This window comes from Phalacrocorax carbo, chromosome 6 (assembly GCF_963921805.1).
Source record: "Phalacrocorax carbo chromosome 6, bPhaCar2.1, whole genome shotgun sequence".
NCBI lineage: Eukaryota > Metazoa > Chordata > Aves > Suliformes > Phalacrocoracidae > Phalacrocorax > Phalacrocorax carbo.
The window spans coordinates 6,727,888-6,749,262 of record NC_087518.1 but is presented as its reverse complement, the minus strand read 5'-3'; the positions used below and the strand labels follow the sequence as shown (position 1 = coordinate 6,749,262).

The 21,375-nt window shown below is 40.6% G+C and overlaps 1 protein-coding gene across 1 annotated transcript in view; it reads right to left on the bottom strand.

Moving 5' to 3' along the window:
* Nucleotides 1-21,164, bottom strand: part of TAFA4 (TAFA chemokine like family member 4) — a 49,950-nt gene extending 28,786 nt beyond the window's left edge. The window contains exons 1-2 of the mRNA XM_009502982.2: nt 21,052-21,164; nt 17,828-17,943 (exon numbers count right to left, since the gene is read on the bottom strand). Coding sequence (XP_009501277.1) covers nt 17,828-17,943; nt 21,052-21,131 — 196 coding nt within the window. The 5' untranslated portion in view covers nt 21,132-21,164. The remainder of the gene's footprint in view (nt 1-17,827; nt 17,944-21,051) is intronic.
* Nucleotides 21,165-21,375: the final 211 nt, after the last annotated feature.

The following is a 21,375-nucleotide window of genomic DNA, read 5'->3' as shown; positions in this document are numbered from 1 at the left end:
TGACATTAAACAAGCCAAATCCCATTTCAGAGGCGACCATTGCTTTTTGAGGTGACTGTAAAAATTATTATCTCATTGATTGTGCTGTTCCACTAAGTTGCATCTATGACACGCCTGTCCCAATCCCGCATCACTGCTATGGCTTCCATTCTTACCCACTTGAAGGTGCTGAGACATCTTCTGTGTCCCTTAACTACAACAAGGCAAGCGCTGGTTCCAGCGTAGAGGTGTATTAGCCAGCATGCTGCCAGGACACACAGACAAGTAAACCTCACAATTACACTGTAGCTTTTTCTTATTGGGTGTAATAACGTACCTCACTGTCAGTTTTCTTCAAACTCCTAGAAACCCTACCACATTTAAGATCATCATTTGGTTGGATCTGGCCCAGCAGTTTCCAAAAATTATTGGGCAGTCACTGACAGTTAGAGGAACTGTCAAATTATGTATGTTTTTCTTCTTTAGGAACTTTTAGTCCTTCAGGGTTAAGAGGTATTTGAAATGCAAGATGTACACATGGTTCCCATTTTAGAAAGCACTGTGAATTAAACAGTCTCACTGAACACAGTAAGACTCAGCCATCTCTTGTTCTCTACAACAGTCCCAGTTTCATTTACTCTGAAGCATTTCATAATTAATTCGGAACATGCTGGGCTATTGGATTGACAATTACCATAATACACAAGAGCAAACTGAAATGGAACAGGCTAACTGAAGAGAAGGAAGAAAAAACTTGCTCAGGACAAAAACGAAAGCATCGTTCTGACCACCTGTAGCTAATCCCAATACTAGAAACAAGACACCAACACAGGGATCTTCTTAACAGCAGCTTTTTTACACAACTATTACAAGTACATATATCATCTCTTGATTATACTGTATCTTTTCCTAATGAATTTACAGGAGAGAATCCCAGTACAAATCTATGCTGCGCCCTTAAAACTCCCAAATTCCCCTTAAACTCCCCAATTCCATATGGATTATTTCATGTGTCTGCCAGCTAGAGATGTTCTGTCCTCTCCGTGGATCTTCCATCATCTGTCACCTGGGGCAATACACAGCATCACTCCCAAAGGGTCAATCACAAAACTAGATTAATAATGCTAACCAGTTACCTTTTCTGAATGACACAATTAACCCTAATTAAGAGCGCTCTCTATTTCTAAAAAATCCTCCTTCAAAGTGATCTTTTTCTTCAGGCTTTTAAACCAACCAGATAAATACAGCAGCTGGGACAGTCCCATAAGTCAAACAGCCCCCATTTCCATACCACAGCATCAAATAATACATTCAGCCCATGCACATGGCTTGTGTTGATAAGTTTCAAACAGGTTTGTATCACTATATCTGCAAGCAAGTTCAGAAGGAGGTGAACAGTTACCAAAATCTTGTTTCGTTCCAAGATTGAGGGCCATAACAGAGGTCGAGCCTGTACCACCGCCAAGCTTGCATTTTTCTCCACATAATAATTTTCCTTACTTTATTATCTCCACATTCTTGCCTAGCGCCATCACTAGACCTGTGGCTGGGATTAAGTCTCTTCTACATGTCCAAAAGGAACTACTGTGGAATTACTGTTAACAGTCCAGTCACTGGAATCACTGCTAAGGCATTTATAGGCCCTGCTGCTCTGGGGAAATAGTCTGTTTTGATCTCTTATTTCCTGCTTGCAACAAACAGCGCTATCTTTATTTACCCACTTAATACCATATTCACCCCCTAGTAAATATGAGTATTTCCTCTTAAACTTAGAGCCACCTCTAAAGAAAGCAGGTATGATATTTTCAGAAATATTTCTTACTTCATTTCACAGTATTTCCTAAGTAGTCAATAATAATTTAAAAAATATATACATATATCAACTCTCAACACTTAGCTGCAAGAGACCAGAAGTCAAAAAATAAAGCTCTAGCTCTGCAGATTGAAGTTCAGTCTCTACCTAGATACCCTAAAATGTCACCATCATTAGAGTTTTAATTTTTGTGGAACTTTCTCATATTGCAGAGAGTGCTTTAACTGTACAAATCTCTTTTCTTTTACTGTACAGACTCAGCACACAAGTAACTGAAAAATACAGCACTGACACTGAGGTGAACTGCCCACACCTTCACCCTAATGCATTGTTAGCCTTAGAGGCAAGTTGGAGCTCATTTAAATGCTAGCACACGTATAAAGTATTGTAGGTCCGAGAACTCATCGTAAAACCATGGCATTTAGCTAAGAAACCTGGTATGTTATAAAGGCACAATGCTACACAAAATGTTGTTGCAAATTTTAAATAACATAATTTACATTTTAAATAGACTACAAGAATTCAGATACAACTTGAAGTAGCATGAGGAATGTGGGATTGCTCAAGGTCAAATTTAATTACAAAGCCTGCTAAGATGAGGATCATTTTTTAAGCAGTGGGAAATTAAATTATTTGCCCGTGCTATCTGGCAGTAAATACCTGCTTGTTTTAATTGCTCTTGATACAGCCTAATAAAAATTGGAAGGGAAATGCTCATGTTTAGTTTCAGTTCCCTTTGCAGGTAAAGGTCTACCTGACGTTCAAAGAGCTGAGCTGGTCGCTGCTGCAGTCTGGCCCACACCAGGTATGCGGGCACATCACCTACTCACTGGCTGACTCAGCCCCCCGGCTCTTTGAAGATCTAGTACAGCAATACCCGTCCTTGGAGACTGTGAGAAGAGGAAACTGGAGACAAAGCTGTGCCTCTCCTGGATACACAGAGGCAAATAACAGAAGATTAAGCAGGAAGAAAGTCACATGAAAGCTGGGTGAATATGTTCTAACTTGGAGAGTCCCACTACTTACTCAGACAAAAAAAGGAATATACGGATGTGTTCTGCTGCTGCCATCCAGTGGGCAGGTTGAGTAGAAAGCACTTGAGTAAAGATCGATGGCTAACAAGGGCTGAGTCTGAGTCACTGTCAGACTGATGCTTATTCTGCACCTTGCTGTCAATGCCATCCAAGACAAAAGTTTTCAGAGAAAGCAAAATAAAACAGGTGCTGAATACGAAAGTGCTGTAACAATCTGCTCCTTCTGCGCAAGGACGAAAGAGGCGCTCTGCTGCTCTGGCTCACTCCTGGTCCTGCCTGTGAAATCACTCCATGGACTTGATCCTCTTCGATCCTGCAGCTGTTAAGCTGTTTTAAGATGCTGGAGCTGACAGAGGGATGGGTACACAGAGCTTTGTAACATGCAGGATCTCAGCTTATACCATCGTAACTTTAAAGTCTTCAAATCAACACATTTCATTGCAGTTAAAATGGAAATTCAGCAACTACCTTGCATACCCACATACGTTGCTAATCCACAGTGATATCCAAATCTCTCACTAAATCTGGCTTTTAAAAGCCCACATCTGCCTCGTTTCAGTACTTGGGAGCTCAGAATATAGATGTGTAGAGCAAAATGAGACTCTGATACTCTGCTATCTACTTAGCATCCCCTCATAGATAACAGGGGGCCTCAGGTCTGGTAAATGACTGCATAACATGTTCATTATCAACATCATTACTTGTGGATGATGATGCAGAGGCAGTGACAACAATTTAAAACCAGCTCAGATTGTCAGGGTACAGTCTACAGGGCAATTTGTGAAGAAGATAAATTTCTGATGCTAATAGGACTCTACAGCAAGACACCAATAGGCAAGAACTCCTCCAACAGATCAAGGAAAATGGGAGGGAAGCAGGGGGAAGAGGACTGACTTGGGACTAGGAAAGAGGAAAAAACAAAGCTTTCCTCAGCAGTCTAGCTGCACGATCAGCAGTCTGAGATGCTGCTGAGACTGACTCTTGTTTCTCCATGTCCATATTTTTCATACCTGCAGAATATTTCCTGTAAAATTACTACAAGTAACATAAAATTATTGTTTAATCCACAGCATCAAATCCCACTACACAGAGGACTCCCAAACAGCAGTGGTGGTGTAGCAGTCAAAGAAGGGGATGATGCTTTCTTTTTGGTATATGGGAGGAAGTAGGTGAACTATGGCCCAATAAACACTGTTTACCAGTACTGACATTGAACTATACCATCAGCAGAATGGAAGAATTCACATTTCTTCTGTTTTGACACCTGAGGACTTTTCCACATCAGCCTAACTCTTTGATGACCTTGGGATTTGTATAGCAGTTGGAAAGACTGACACATGTTGTCCTACTTGCACGGTTAACCTTCCTGAAAAGCAGGGGTACAATCAGAACTCCTCTACCCTCCAGCAAGTCATGGGTGCTATAAATTATGTTCTACTGGAGTCACAGGGAAAACTTAGAGCTGCCCTGTGATTACTTGCTATACATTGCACCAGGCACCAAGTCAGCTTTCTACAGAGAATCTGCAAGAATATCTGCCCTTATTTTCTGCCATATGTTCAGTTCAGCTCTGTCTGAGCAAGACACCAAGCCCAGGACCGTCTCAGGGCTTAATTTCAGAAGGATTCATTTTAGATAGTTATGTTTCATCAGTAAACACGTGTCCTTGGTTTGCCTCTATACCAAAACAAAAAAAAAAGCCCATTTACCTTCTTAAAAAAAAAAAAAACACCAACAAAAAACACTGAAGCATTAAAGCCCTGGCAATTCACACACTCACACAAACACTGCATAGCCAAGACTTGTACAGCCCATAACAGAGAATAATTTCAGCCTTTACACATTTCTACCAGGTTACTGCTTACCTGTGTTTTAAACTTTACCACTTGTTTGGATACAGGACAGCAGAATTAACTGAAAATATACAATATATTATTTAATCTCTGATTTTAGTCAAGAGGGTATGTAATCGTTAGCGCAGACCTATTTATCTCCCTCTCATTTCATCATTCAGTGATTTAAATGTGATTTTTGAATTTCAATTGGCTTATCAAGTGCTCAACTACATCATGAGATCCTGTCTCCACTGAAAGTGATTTCTGCCTTTCTTCTTCCTTGAAGACTGTCATGCCCTGTTCACTCTATCAATCAGCCTGACATTATCTTCCTTTCACACAGCAGATAGCTTAAGTCATCAGATTTATGCAAAAAATAACAAGTAGCTCTCATTGCCCCAGAGAGCACTTTGCTATGGGATGTTGTTCTTTATACACACTCTTACTGAAGCAGTGTTTATCCTTGCGTATTTCATCCTGTCTTTTTATATTCATCAATTCTTTGCTTAATGCTTTATTTACAGTATGTTATACCATCAATGATCTTTTTTTAAAAAGAAAAATACTACTTATTGATTTTCAAACAGATACAGAAAAAGGATAGAGAGAAAATGGACATACAGGGGTATTTAAGAAATCCATTAGTGCAAAATAGAATTAAGATCTGAAATATATCCTCATATGCTAGTGTAACTCATCTGTTAAAGCATAGGCCTCTAAACACACCACAGCACCCAGATAACTCCAGTGATCAGCATCTTCCTTTCATGCTTCTCATCCTGTGTGGTATCTCCAGTATAGCCCAAAAGTACCTTTGTTTTCATTTAAGCCTGTAATCTCATCCTACAACTAAGCAGTCACTTCAACTTTACAGGGAAAGAATGATGGCTCACTAAAAATGGCTTATTGTTTTGTGGGAATCACAATGTTACACACCTTGGTTCTGTCTCAGAACTTGATTGTATTTTTAAGGTTTCTACTACTGAGGTTGGCCAAATGGTGGTGAGGAATGGTACTGCCCTTGTCCCTGGAGAAGCTCAGAGGTCTGCATGCCCTGCTGAATGATGTTATCAACCAGTTATTTCCACAGGGCAGTGCCAGAGTGCTGCTGGCACCTCCTAAGATGGGTGCTACCTGAGCCATCACAACTGCTGGGGGACCAAAATCTAAGAGGGGCCCTGGCATTCTGGCTTTCTATGTAGTGAATGCAGAGATAGTCTTGTCACAGAAGTGTCACAGTCACTGCATCTCTTACAGGGGATCTGAGTAGGGCATGACAATTCTTCCTCCCCCTACTCCTCCTCCTCAGTCAGCTAGCATTGTTTGTGATGTAGCAAGGACCTGTCATGAAATTAGTAAAGGGGTGGTCATACCCTTCTCTGCTAGAGGTCAGTACATGCCACCTCTCAACTCCAGTTACCTTAGTGTCACCTGTGCTTCACGCTGACTTCTGCACAAAATGAGTATCAGCCTATTGGTACACAATAACTGTACAATCACCTCACTCACCTGAGACAGAAGGAAGGACCCCACTCTTCTCTCCCCCATCCCCACAGGCAAGTGGCAAGCCAGTTCATAGCAAACATGTTAGCAGAAAAGCAATGGCAATTAGCAATATTCATTGTCTCCCTTCAACCATCTGCTGAAGCTGCCACAAAGCAGACATCTTTCCATTGCTTGTCCTGACCAAATTTATAATTTCACAACATGCAGTTTTAGCTTGGTCAAGGAATGACCTTGCTCACTCTGTTATTATCTAACAGATCTCAGGCTGAAGGTCCATGTCATATGCCATTAAAAAAAAAGTTTTGCTCACTATAACTGTAAGAATAAAATACTTAGCATTCAATGCAAAATGTTAATAATAATTTTTAAATGCCACTTCTTTGCTCAGCCTTTTGACCAACTCAGCTAACAGAGTCTGTACTAGGAAATAAGGGAAATAAATTTGGGAAGGGGCTTACTGCTCAGTTGTCACCTTTGATAGGCATATACCTTTGCTGTAGCTGGCCAGCACAATGTAATGACAGTATTTAAGTACTGCTCTGTGTTGTCTGCATAAATAGTAGCCCAGCCACCAAGTCCCAGGCAAGGCAATCTAAATATAACCTCTGGCACTGTTCTGCAACTGAGTCCAATTTGTTCCCAAGTCCTGGAAGCATTCACCATGCACACATGTGTGTTTCAGCCCCCCATCTGTTAAATGAGAATAATCACACTTCGTTTGTAAAGCACTTCATGTTCTACTGACAAACACCTTGTATTGCTTTGATTTCAGTGAGTCTGGCTGCCAGAGTCGAGTTACTCCAGCACACTGCTGTTTATTTAGACTGAAGCGCTTGGGGCAAAGACTCTTCCCTTTTGTTGAGAGGCAATCCAGAGAGAATGCTGGATCACCTTTATCCCTCTGGTAAACTGGTCATACTGCAGCCATAGTTCTTTATAATGCTTTTTTGATGCAGTTCTTGCTATAGCTGAAAGAAAAATGGAAGTGATTTTGCAAAAAAACCCTACTCAGGCCTTGGTTCTGATCCAGAATTCAGTTAATCCAAATCCCTTGATAATGGGAAAGGGTCAGGAAAATGCTTTCCATAGTCGCTGTTGGATTAGATTTCTTCCCCCAGAAGAGGACATAATTTCAGAGCAAACTCTCTTTTCTCTCTAGCTTGGCACAAACTACCATGTGATACAGTCTGAAAAAAAGGATGTTTCTTTACATTAGCATAGAAGACTTATTTGTCAGTTGTAGACTAATTATCTTGGCTCCTTGTTTGGGGACTGTGGCATCTCTTGCAGTAAACTGCATTTTGCTGAGGGCAGCAATTTTACTCCACTTCTAAAGAATGCCAACACAAAGTTGTGGGGTTTTTGTATTTCCAGTAAAAAATGTGCATGGCGGGGGGAGAAAAATAGCACACCTGCCACAGAATTTCCAAATGAAGCATCAGACTAGTGCTTTTTCCTCTGTAGTTCAAACAAAAAACAACTGAGCATAGGTCTGATAGTAAAATCCACTATGTTGTTCCCTCCCCATTTATGAAATCTTGGAAGTAGAACAAAATCTGAAAAATTAACTCAATCCAAGTAAATTGTTGAACTCTATTACGAGTGGGCACTCCCAAACCCAGACAACCCATTTGGACACAGAGTCAAGCAAGTGTCAGTTCTAAAAGGCAACTTGCAGTGCAGCCAGGCTTCTTTTTTCTTTTTAAGCAAGATGCATTTAGAAACACTGAAAATAAAAATATCAGTTACATTTTAATTCCTCAGTGACCCAACAGTGTTAACACCAGCAGGGTGCATCTAGAGAACAGTAGGGACCTCTTTCTACATTCAAACTGGTTTAGATGAGAAATTTCAGTTGATTTAGTTTTGTGGTTTTTTGTTTTGGTTTGGTTTTTTTCAGTTGGAGGAATACCAGCATCTACAGAAAAAACTCAATAGACAGAAATCATTAGCATATCCACAACTTGGGCCAGACGCTCATGTTGCCAGGGTGATTTATGCCAACCAACATAATCTGCACTTTTTTCAAATTACACTTTGACTCAATTTTCATACTTTCAGTAAATTATGTTTTCTAAAGACAATCTAAGAATACTTAGGAGTAGCAACAAACATCAGTAATGATATACAGTCTAAGATCTTCCTGTTTGATCTCCCTGAAGAGGGCATCTCCCCAAAATGGTAAGTCATAAGAGGACAGGCACCCTTCCTTTGGGTGACCCGTTATTTATTGTGCCTCATATAAAAAAAAAAGGGGGGGAGGAGGCAGAGTGTTTGCACAATTATTGCTTATTCATGAAATGCAATAATCTGGTTCCATAACTGCCAGTTCCTCAATATACTGTTTATTATATCACTAGACCATGCAAATGATGTCACTGGGACAGGGGTGGAGAATGCGTCAGAAAGCCTTGGTACTTTCAAATCATACAGTGCAGGATAGTATACAAGACCTGGAAATATGTCTTTATAGGGAAAACAGGTATTTCCATGCTCTTTTTCAAGAGATTATTTTTCATTGTGCTGTGCATTGGATTAGGAAGAGGACTGGATCCAATCTTGTACCTTACAAAGGTCATAGCTATAAATGAGGGACTCACATGCTGTTCTCTCCCCTTTTGCATTTTTTGTTGCTGAATGGCACTTGTGCTCTAACTGAGCAGGCTAATGCCACCTTAGAGCCCTTAAACCCCCTTATCTTTGTGTCCTGTCCAGTGATAATCCAGGGGCAGCACAAAGTAGGAAGGTCAGTGTGCTCTCTATCAACTTTTATTTCCTGCTATATAGAAGGAAATCTCCCAAGGAAAAAGGGAGAAATGGCAGAAAGGATATAGAGCACGAGAGATACTCTAAGCTCTTTCACTCAACCTGAAAATAAGATGCACAGGAAAGAACACCGTGATACATTTAAATTTTTGCTCTACAATTGCTTACAGTTTCATATTTGCTATCAGGCATCAACAGCCAATATGAAACTGAAGTCAGCTTCATGCAACACCCTACAAATACCTGTTAACACACAAAGCCTGCCATTCCACCCCAGAAGTATCACCCATTGAGCTAATTTGCAACAATTTGTCTCTGTGAAAAAGAGACTGTAAAAAAAATCTGTTTATTCCAAAATATTTGCAGCATCTCAGGATGCTACTTTAAGGAAAGACAGGCATAAAACTAGTGGAAGAATTGATATCAGGAAGATGCAAGTAGTAAATAATGCTGAGAAAAATCCTGCCTCACACTTATCTGGTCATTATTTCTTTAAAAAACAACATGAATCAAAAAAATAGTGACCATCACTGGACTGCAAGGCATATGGATACTGTCCATCAGGGAAACAAAAGTAGAAATAAGGAAAGAAAAAGGAAAAACTAAATAAAGGCAGGCCAAACATGAAGCAATAGAAACGTTGATCCTAGAATTTTCCACTCATAACTTCTGTCGCTTGCGGGGTATCATTAAAGATTGACACCCTGGAAGAAAATGAATGTCAGCTGTAGTCTCCACTCCTGTGCTGATGGATAGCATCTCCAGTCTGATGAGGAGAGATTACCCTGCTGAACCCTACAAGACATCTTTAATCTCCTGATTTAGAATCCATTGTCCTCTACCAGTTGTCACTCCCTGACGGAACGCAAGAATGCTGCCAAACACTGAAAACCAGACAGCTGCAGCAAAGGGCTATCAGCAGCAATCTAGAGGTGCTCCGCCAACAAAACACTTAAATGCTAGTTAAAAAAAAATCCATCTCCAAGTTCTTCCATTATTAAACATTTTCTGGTTTCCAAGAAAAAAAATGCTTGCTCAAACATGTCCTTGAAACCAGAGACGTCAACACCATAAACTTTCAAACTACCATCAAGGGACAGCTCTCTGTAGGGGAAAATACAGTGATTGGCAGGAGCGCAGAGCTGAGCACTTCTTCACGTAGTCTGAGTGGACTAGGTACAGGTTGGGCATGTTTGATGCTACAGCCAAGTATGACAACTACTTTCCTGCTCTTAAATACAGGGTCAATTTTTTGTACCCACCTACATTTGCCCAAACTATGGGCAAATGGAAGCCAGCATGGAGGGTCAGCATGTCCTAGCCTGCTTCTGAATCACTCTTACCTGGCAGCCCAGACAAAAATAGGCACTAAGCCTAAATCATCAAATCAACAGAAACTGCTATCCTTTTCCATGGAATTTTATTCAAGCCTGCACAGTCACTCATTTGGGATGAAACTCTCTGGTAGCACAAGGCCTTGCAATTATGTTAAAATTGGACTTTAAGTCTGGGACAGGCTCTGTGCTCCTATTACAATTAACATAATTGCAAGGCTGTGGCAATGCAGCCCACACAGTAAGCCCAGACATGTCGATCGATAGCAGAACAGGCCCTAAAGCAATTTCCATCCTTCAAAATGGCAGTGATTTGCAAAACGCTGAATGATGAATTCTGTAAGAATGACTGGCTTAAGGGTTAATAAAATCACAACTATGGAGTCTAACGTTTCTGCTGGGACCAAAACCCATATGACATATCCCGAGCAGGCTGGAAACTAAACCACAGAAGAATTAAACTCCCACTTTAGTGGGGTCAGGACTTCATCTTAGGCATTTCAGAGCAAGAAATTCAATGCAAGTCCTTTACATTTCAGTCTATTGCCTTCATCACTCAAGCATCCATCCTCCCAGGGACTCAAGAGTGTTGACTTCCATATAAGCCCAGAGCAGAGCTCCTGAGTAGAATACGTACCATTTTTTGTTGCATCACTTCACCCAAATTAACACTGAGGGCAAGATGCTTTCCATCCTGTTTGTGGATTTTCACTTATCCAACCATCTCTTTCTCCCCACATTAGCACAAGCCTACGCATTTGCGACTTAATAATACAAGTTTTGGAGAAGTAGATTAAAAAAAGACAAAGAGCAAAGAAAGTTTACTTGGTTAGAATTTTGGTCAATGGAATGTAAAGATTATCATTTATTGCAGATAGCAGCTATATAAAAAAATGATGCTGTCAGTGTAAAATGAATAAAATAAAGACAGTATTTTCACAAGCTTTCCCCAATGGCTTTAAAATAAGGTCACTTTCATATTGCAGGAGAGCGCTTGGTTTCAGCCTCCTGCTATACAGATTGATACACTGGACTTGGCTATTTCTTTGTTAAATGAGACTCCATCTTTTTTTTGTTACAGAACTTCCCCCATCCTTCTGAAACACAATGAAATATGATACACAAAACCTACACATTCACCAGTTCATCTGTAATTTTTCCTCCCCCCTGACTCCCTGGAATACATAAATCTTTTCATATACAATCACATTCCGCGCAGTTAAAGTGCATGTCCATGGAACACTATACCCGAAGCTATGTTTTCCCCTATAAAAGACTAAATTAACACTGAATTGCTCCTTACTGGTAACATAGCTATGCATCCAAATTGAAGTAATTGTTGAAATCTGTTGTATATATTAAAAGTTCCCATTGTTATTTAAGGAAAAAAAAAAAGGAAAATAAGTATTTCTTCCTCTCTTTTCTCCTCAAAAATAAATAAATATACCAGCAAACTTCATGCAGCAAACTCTGCTCCTTTTTGTCTTAAAGGGAACCTATTGCTCAATGGAATTGCTTTCCCTACCTTATTACTTGAAGAGATTACAGCCAAGGCTGTATATTGTAGCTACCCTATATTTAGAAGCTGGATAATAAAACACATAAATAACACACTGAATAAAACATTAAGACATAAAAGGAGTTAAATAGAATAAAGGGCTAAAGCTTATTGTGCACTAACCATGTCTGACCCGTTGAAATACAAAAGGACTCATAATTCTAATTAGTAAAATGCAGTTATGATTTAAATCGCAAGAAAACGAGTGCAATGCCAGTCTGTGGCTGTGCACTGGAGCCCCTTTGGCGGCCTTACAGGGCCCTCTGCTGGAGCTGGGAACCGTGCCCGTGGCAATTTGCACCACTAGGAAGAATGATGCTCCAACCTAAAAATAAGGGGAGAACAATAAGCCTGGGTTTTCCCTTTTTGCTTGATAGCAGCAATATTTCTAATACAAAGCTGCATTTTTCAGACACACAGCCTCCACTTAAGTAGACATAGTCCTGGAGACTGCGTAAGGGAGGAGTTTTTCCTCTCACTCCAGTGGGGACAGGATTCTTTCCACAAGTCTTAAAGCTGTGAAAACCTGCAACTGACGTTGAACAATCCATTCTGCTACCTGACTGCCTGAAACTAAGAGCATGATCAAGAGATCTTAACAGGTCTGATTCCAGCTGACAGTGACATTCCACATTTAGAGTTGGAAAAAAAAAAAGCAGACTCAAAGGGTCCTACAGACCAAAACAATGTCTGATACATGCCTCAGTACATGAATCGCTGTTTTGTGCATAAAGGAGCAACCTTCTGCTGGGACGTTCCCAGTATAATTTATGCCCACCTGCCACTCATCATCCCCATCCAGTCCAACAGCATCACTGAATCCCTCATTCATCCTTCAGATGAACTGTGGTGTTCATTCCTTCTTCATTTGATGCCTGCTTTACTGGTAATGCACCGCACACTGACAACTCATCAAGGTTTTACCTCTCATAGGCTGCTATTCCTCCCTCTCTACCTAGTAGAGGGCAATGAAGCATGTACTTTCCCAGCACGTTAGAGTGGTCACTAGGCTTGGGGCGGACAGGGATTCTCCCGCTCCTTCAGACTACTGACTCCTCTCTGCTGTTTGGGACACAGAAAAGAATTATTAAACACCTAGTTCAACACATACCCTCTGTACTGCCTTCAGCTGGTCTGGTTTGCTGCTCGTCAAGGGTAGATTTTTGCCTCAGGTCCATTACATATGATACCATTATCAAATGACAGGAGGTCTCTTTCTGTGACAAACAAGTGACTTTGACCATCCCTCTGATAGGTTAGACCAGCACCTCTCCACAGAGCAAGCAAAGAAGTACAAAAAAAAAAAAGGAGACAGACACGTTCTCAAAAAGACTGCTTTCCATGAGCCATAGCAAGTGCTGAAAGGGAGCAGCAGCGAGGAGAGCCTTTGTCTTCTGCGTCAAGCCCACTGCTGCATTATTCACTCAGATTGCTCCTACACAAGCCGAGCCTTTCCATATATCTGTCTTTCCCTGTTCAAGCATCAGTCAGAAGAAAAAGGAGAACACTCATGGAACCCCAGAAAATTATCTCAGGTCCCTGTTCAGGCCCTGCTCAGCAGAGTCTACAAAAGAAGCTCGTCTTTCACATGTGATGGAAATCACCAGTCCTCTGAAAACCAGCTAGGACAGCATCCTGGTTGCTGGAGATCGTGTTGAAGATGCCAGGTAGCAAATTACAAATTTTCAGCTGCATTTCACTAAGCAAAGATGTAGAATTTACAACAGCTCAAGCTGGTGATAATTCCCTCCTGAACCCACTTCCCAGTCCCTACGGTCACGCATATTTGCTTGCCACTGCCATTTTTAACCAGACTTCTCCCATTTAACCTCTGATAACCATGTAAATAAAACTGTCTGCAGTGCAACAAGGAGTAAAATCCATGAAAAGAAGCTGCTGCTTATTCCTCCAGTTGGCTAAAAGACCAAGCTGTCACAGCGCACTCACACACAGTGATTTATCCCTGTGATCTGCATCATCCTGCAGCTACAAGAAGCAAGAAAACCATTAGGGCTGGCACTAAAGTCTTCACTTGAAATCACAAAGAAAAGAGAAGATGTCAACTGTGTAAGACAATTCAGAGACAAATTTGGCCCTGCTTTAAGCTACAGAGGTTTATTAAATACATGGATTCTGGGCTCGTTAATAATAATGGACTTTCCAAAAACATAGACCCTTCACAGCAAGCAGGACAAGGCCAGAAGCATTTCAGGTGAGCACCATCACATAAAAATAAAACACAGCAGTCTCAAAAAAGCCAAGCTGCACTGGTAATTCATGACAGAAACTGCTCAGCTGGCTGTATCAATTAATGGTCTGCAAGTCCAGCCCCCATGCGAGGTGACCTGAGGAAGTGTCTTTTCAATACTTCATCATTTGTGGATCCTGACTTATAGCAGTGAGGTGAAAAACAAATCTTTTCTGGTACTAAATGTGTGTTGCTTCATTCAGCACAGCATGGAATTGATAGTTATATCGGTATCGGTTAGGTACTCTGGGAGCCTGAAATACTGCCCAATTTTAAATAGCTGTAGTGAGGTTGGTGCTTATGCCTCCCTCAGCTATTGTCACTGCAAAAGAAACTCTTCAGAAGGGTAACTCATAGCCACAAAGTCAGATGAATATTCTAAAGTGTCTTCTCTACATAGATGTAGAGGGAGCCTGCTGAAATAATCTGCATAAGCAGCATCTTCAGTGATCTAATGGTAATGAGAAGGAACATTTCTCCTCTAACCTTTCACCTAGTTAACTCTGCCACTCAAAGCAATTACAGTGTTCAAACGAAAAATAGGCCGCAGCCTCCAAGCTGGGCTCAAGATCCAAACTGCTTCAAAGCAATGGCACAATTGGCTGGTTAGATTGAACAGGCTCTTTCTCTACTAACAGTTATTTGATGGTGGTGAATATTCTGCTGAACAAAAGAATGAAACAGGTCTGTTACACTTTATTACAGTGAAGAGGCCCTTTTTGCCAAAGGGATTGCTCAATAGCATTCTCTCCCACATTTCAGAAATGGGGTGGTTATCCTTAAAGTTCTAGCCTCTGTTCCCATCTGAATATTGCAGAGACAGCTGTCAAATGTCATTCTTTCAGGCACCATCTAACATGGCCAAAGTCAATAATTGTCTTTTCCTGGATTAGACTCCTTAAAAATGGCAGTATTTTGGAAAGAAAAAAGTCAATCCTGACTTTTCATCTTAAATTCTGTTGTCTGCTCTTGGTTAATAAACTTTCTTAGCTTTAATGAATAAGCGTTTTTTTCAAAAGTGACTAGTGATATCAAGTAAATAGCTTAAAACATGGTGATTTTCAGGGGCAGACACAGCATGTTCTTAAGAACCAGCTGCTCCTAACATATCCCAGGCTAGGCGCCTCACAAACAGCATGTATTTCCCACCTGAGTACACACCTGTCAGGTTATAGCTGCTTGACCTAAGGGACACAGGACAAAGCCTTCGCCAAACCCAAAGCTTGAGTTCATCCTTCTAATGTGTTTCGGGACATTTTACTTTGAAAAAATGTTAATATTGTCTATTGACTGCAAAAATCTTGCCATCCAAGAACATGATAATTTGTATTAAACAAATGAAGCTAATTATTTGCTTTCCACAAAATGGGCTACACTGAAAGTTCTAAATGATCTGCTTTCCTGATGAACAAGATATTGTCTTGCTCACATACCAGATTCTATCACAGTTCTAATTGTACATTAGAAGGTCAACCTAGGTGTTGTATCAAACAGCAAAGATAAGATGAGGCTGGGAAACGCAGGCCCCTTGAGGAGAGCCCCCCAAGCCCTCTAAATACTCTATGGTGCCAGATGTCAGACACAGGGAGCTGGAGACTCAAAAACAGGGCGACGGCTTCATGTGCTAGATGGAATCACAAAGTGGGATGAGAGTCCCTTCAGCATACAAACAAGAGAAAATTGTGTCTGGGAAAGGGTATGACACCATAGTCTAAAAAGGTGCATGAAGGCTCCAGCCTCAAGGGTGTCTATTTGACTAAGAGCTCCATAACCTGACCAACTTCTTCATGAAGAGCCAAACCTTTCTTTAGCTTACCAGAGGAAGCACCATATCCAAATTTGCTTAACAGTTAAGCAGCTTGATTGTGTTTTACGGTACCTCTTTGATACGGGGAAAGCATTCTTGAAGTCATTTAAAAGTATGCAGTCAAGCATTCTGAAATGTTACGGTAAAAAGATTTTCATAATTTACGTAACACATGATGAGTGTTCATCATACAAGTCCACAGCACAGGATCACTACTGCCTTATTGCAGGTATTTCCTTAGGTAGACATGCAAAGTGCATCTTTAAAAGACAAAAATAACATTTCCTTTTACAAGACTCTTCCCTGAATGAAAAAAAGCTGCAGAAGGCTGTTCTCCAGGTTTTGCTTCATAGTCAGCTCCAAAATACTTTGCTAAGCAGCAGTTGTTTACAGAAAAGGTCAAGAGGACCTAATTAACTTTTAATTGTGCATAGACCTGTTTCCTCATTGAAGTGATTCAACTAGTTTCCATAACAGCTACCTGCAAAACAATAATACGGATCATCCTCTAACACTGTATTCACAGGAATCACTTTATGGGCTTTTTCTGCAACATGCCAGTTATTTCCCATTACCCATGGCTGCATTTTATGGCAAACAGATAGAAGTGCTGCACAACACCAGGGAACGCAGAGCTGGTGATGGGGTAAGGCAAGGAGGTGTTTTTTTGTAGCTCTTAGACACATGCTGCTGACGCACTGAGAGCCTGTAGACCAACACAGCAGCTATACGCAGGTCCCAGTCAGTCCAGTTTGCCAGGACTGAAGAGATTTTGGCAAGCACATGAGGAGCCTTCAGCTCCTACCTAGACAATCATCACCAGAAGCAGCCAGGAAAGAGATCAATATGTTGTCTCACATGGGGAATGGAGCCTCCAACAAATGCATCCCCGCTTCCTAGTGCGGAGCTGAAGCAAACGCTACCATTAGACTTGGACCCACAAGAGCCTGGCTCAGAGCTAAGAACACTACATATGGATTTAAGGCATTACACCTAATTTAAGAATGAGACTACATCACAAATAGCAAAACTTGCAGAAATCCCCAGGCCAGCACGAAGCTAACTATGGCGCCAACAACGCAGCGATCTCATCATGGTGTCGCAGGCTTTTGACCTCTCCTAAAAAGCTGAGCTCACAGGTGGTATTTTGTTAACTTACCTCTCTCTTCTGGGATCAAAGGTGACATAGGGCTAACTCAGCTATCCAGTTTTAGGACTTGCACTGATATCTTTGCATTAGCATTAATACATCTGTATTTCTTTCTGCTTTGAAGCTGATGTGTCTGCATGACCCTAGCACAGAGATGTTGCTTCAAAGATCCAGTCTGGTATCTCTTCATGAGGCCAACCCAGCTTGTTCTGAGTGATTCCTGTCATTTATAATAAGATACTACATTGCTCCTGGTAGATATGCCCTGCTACAGTAGTGCATCCTCTGAAATGCAACTTCTTTCTATTTGCCTCACTGTGCAGGTTAGGAAAAGAAGGAGCATGCCACAGGCTAAACTAAACCACAAGTCCTTATTTGTGTTACTTAGTGAAAGAGCTGGCTAACACAATTCTGAGTCCTTTGATCTATTGCCCACCAAAGCCAATGATACCATTGTAGAGTCTCTTGATAACAACTGGATTAAGAGGAAGAAGATAAAGATACATTTCAGAGTAATTTCGGATAAGGATAATGCAAAAGAACACAAACAAATCCCAAAGTCCTAGCAGTCACTAAGTCACTCCAAAAACTGTCTGGTACATTAAATTACTAGAGAAAAAACATTAAAATTTACAATAACTCATTTTTTCTTGTCATTGTATTTTTAACCCATTGTGCTGATTATAACATGCTGTCAACAGCCTCATCAATTATCCATTGCTAAAAAGCGGGCTCTAACATTCTGTGAGTGGTATTAATTGGTCTTAGTAGCACATAATGAGTTTAAAAGCTCCTACCTGCGTGCCCCCGGGGATGGTGGCTAGAGGCGGACAACAATTTACAGCAGACCATTAACACATAGACCAGAAAGAGCCAGTCAGATAGAAGCATTGATTTGGCACAGAATCTCATCCTGGAGGCAGAAAAGGAAGCAGTTGAGTGAAAGAACAATGTGAATAGGGAATAATATAAAAATGATGCGGGGAAGAAAAAGCTGAAAAGGAGGAGAACTAATACGGCTTATTACAAGGCACGCTGACAAAAAATCACATTCATAGTTCGGTTGGGATCAATTCTTTGTTAAGTAGGTTTTATAATTAGAAGCAATGCAATGGCTATCACACATCATATTACCCAAAAACATGCATTTATAATAATATTGTGAGTGCAATACCTTTCCATGAATCTGAGGTAAGGGGTTGGTTTGGGGATTTTCTGGATTAAGTTCCAGCCACACTTAAATTTAAATATACATATTTATAAGACATGCTACTATTTTTAAACTGCACCTGCCTCAAAAATCATAGAAACATCACAGAAAAATGTCCTTTATACTTAATACTTCTCAGGAGATATTTGCTAAAGGCACCAACCCCCACGTCGCCATGCACATGAATTGGCTGGATCTCCCAGGTACACATCTGCTAGCTTTCCTGGAGATCAGCGAGTTTGCTGAGGGTTAAACACTCATGAAACCAGCATTTCAGTCAAATATGCAAGGACTTGCTGCTTTGCCAGGGTGTTAGCACCTGTATTTCAGAAAACATTTGTTCTAAATAGGGCGGATGTTGTTAGTCTTATTCGCGTTAGTATTAGAACTAAGACCACAAATCCTCAGTAATCTTGCTGCAAATATCTACAATTAGATCCCTCAATAGCCTATGTTATGCCATTCGTCATATAGAAAGGTAATCTAATCATTTTCTTAAACTCAGTTATCATGATTTATTACTCGTGTGATACATAAATGAGCATTATGCAGTTGAACCCTTAGATACAGGGCTCTACACTTTCAGCAAATGCCGTAAGCAGGAATACATCCAATTAATTAAAGGCAATTTATAGATTTGCATAAATTGAATGAAATACTGCTTTCATAGCAGTGACGTTAGCCTGCAGTTAGTCAGCACACTGGGATTTGCGCAAGCGTATCATAAACATGCTGATTTGCACCAAAAAGTCCTTTGAGAACTCTTTCCCCTGCAGATTCCCAGTTCTGATTCTTCCAAGTATTTTATAAACAATTTGTTTATCTGTATATCTTTAAAATACCTGAGACTATTCAGCTAATCCAACATTCAAGTGCTGAATAGACTCATAGATTTTAAAAAAAAAACTACTCATGCCTTTGACAGCTCTACTATCAAAGTCATGTGAAGAACTTGCATCCTGGTTTAGATTTGATAACCATCTACAAATGAAACCAGAACAGATGCCATGTTTTCTCATTTAAAAGTACTCACATAGTTTTCCCTTTCGCACATCACAAAACAATTTTCTTCTCTCATTGTGTATGAATGGGAATGTTGATAAAGCCCAAACACATCGCAAATGTACTTATTAACATCAAAAGTTAAGAGACCAAAAACCTGCTGTACGTAAATATATTTTAGCAGCAAACACTATTTTACACTTGAGGTACAAATACATTGGTGAAAAAGCCAGCACCTTCAGCTGTCCTTGTAGACTCTACTCCAGCCTACAAACTTTCTTAAGAAGCTACACAAACATTGCTAAAAAGTAACTCACCACAATTTAGAGATTTAATTAGAAAAAAAAAAAAAGACATGTAAAGAAGCCACATTCTAAGGACTGATGTGGCAAAAAGGTACCTTCCCTTGCATTAAGAAGGTGCTCTGTTTTGAGCCAAATATGTTGCTACACTGAATGCAAATGAACAAGTACAAGAAGAAACACTGTGAGGCTCTTTTGTAGCAGTATACAGGAGTCTTCTGCAAGCATGAATCAAGCCCAGAAGATAAAGACATCACTGGTTCTTACCTACCCTACAAATGTCCTCTTATGGAGCACTCCCAGGCTAATTCAGAGCAGCTACACTTCTGCTAATAAGCATGGATCTAATTCACCTCTTGCACCCAGCTGAACCACATAATGCTGCTGCAGCTAATGGGATTGAGTCACTGTGAAACCAGCTTAAATGTTATTATTACTGTCGATCCAATATTGGCCTAAGGAAACTGTCCAGTAGGCTTTGAAATCAACCTACCATTTCAGTTGTTAGTCACCCAAATCCTCCACAGGTTACTGAACCTCATTTTCTTGAGGAGAGAACTGAATTTAACCTTAGTTTTCTTCCTCTCTCCATGAGAAACGCACAGCTTACACCTCACGCACCAGTTACCACTACATAGACAACATCATCTGCTTGTCTTGCAATACCATCCCTCTGTTGCCCTCAATTCAAACACAGGAATCTGATCCAAGCATCAGTGGAGATACCAGCTCTGGTGTCATTGTATAGTATCATAACGAAGACAGGGACATTCCTTCACATTTCCTGAGGTTTGGCTGAAAGCAGGATTTAACCCTTGGAATTAAATACCACAGATCAGACATTTTGAGCATGCCCTTTCTGGTGGGAGTTGATGGAAGGGACAGGTATTTAATCCCAAATCATATACTGCATGCTCAACAGCTGCTATTTCAGCCTGTAAGTGAACCCAGGTGTTCCCACCATTTCCAGTGCAGGAGCAAAGCTGGTCTCAGTGGAAATAGTTGTGTGCTGACTTCATTTCAAAACCTTTCCCAGATTATGAGTTTGACTCTTTTGAAGCCATGGCCCTGATGTTAGGCAGGGAGTGTGAAGCCAGGCCTCTTCAGGTTAACAGGGTAACCTTACCCCTCTGTAAGTATATTCAAGTCCAGGAACAAGTGTTATCCCTACAAAGCATCAACTTAGTTCTATCCAAATTGAAAGGCTGCTAGAAGAATCCAGTGCCATTAAAATGATACATTTGCAGACTTCAGTCTGCCTTGCAGGTAAACAGAACACGAGTCTTCAGCCCGCTAATATAAAGAAATACAAGGGATCTTTAAAAAGTCAGGAAAAAAATGAAATTTGGCAGAGAGATACAGCAAGGGGTGCTGAGCCCTTCAGCGTCAGTGGGCTGACGCTTTCAGAAATGTCAAGCCTTCATTCTCTGTTGGATTCAAGTGGATATTGTTGCTAACCAGAAGAGCAAATCTTCAGTGTCATTTGAAAGATAAAAAGTGCTCTTACCTTGGGGACTTTGCAAGAATTTTGTTCCAGTCAAACACAATTATTTCAGTGTGTTTTTCATAGTTATTCCAGATTCCCATTTGCGGCAGCAAATAAGCCTTTCTGCATTTCAGAATTTTTCCTTCGCTTTGGGGACCTAGAAAGAAAGCCATATTACACTGCAATTAATGTCTGGCATGGTGCTGTGAAATAGATCTTCGTTACAAAAATCATTGTTTCACAGCGCCATCTACAGTGCAATCCGAGGCAAAAGGCAGCAGTCATATTGCTCTTTTCACTTGTTTCCAAGAACACAGAGAGACTGTGATAAGGCAGCTCTGAAAT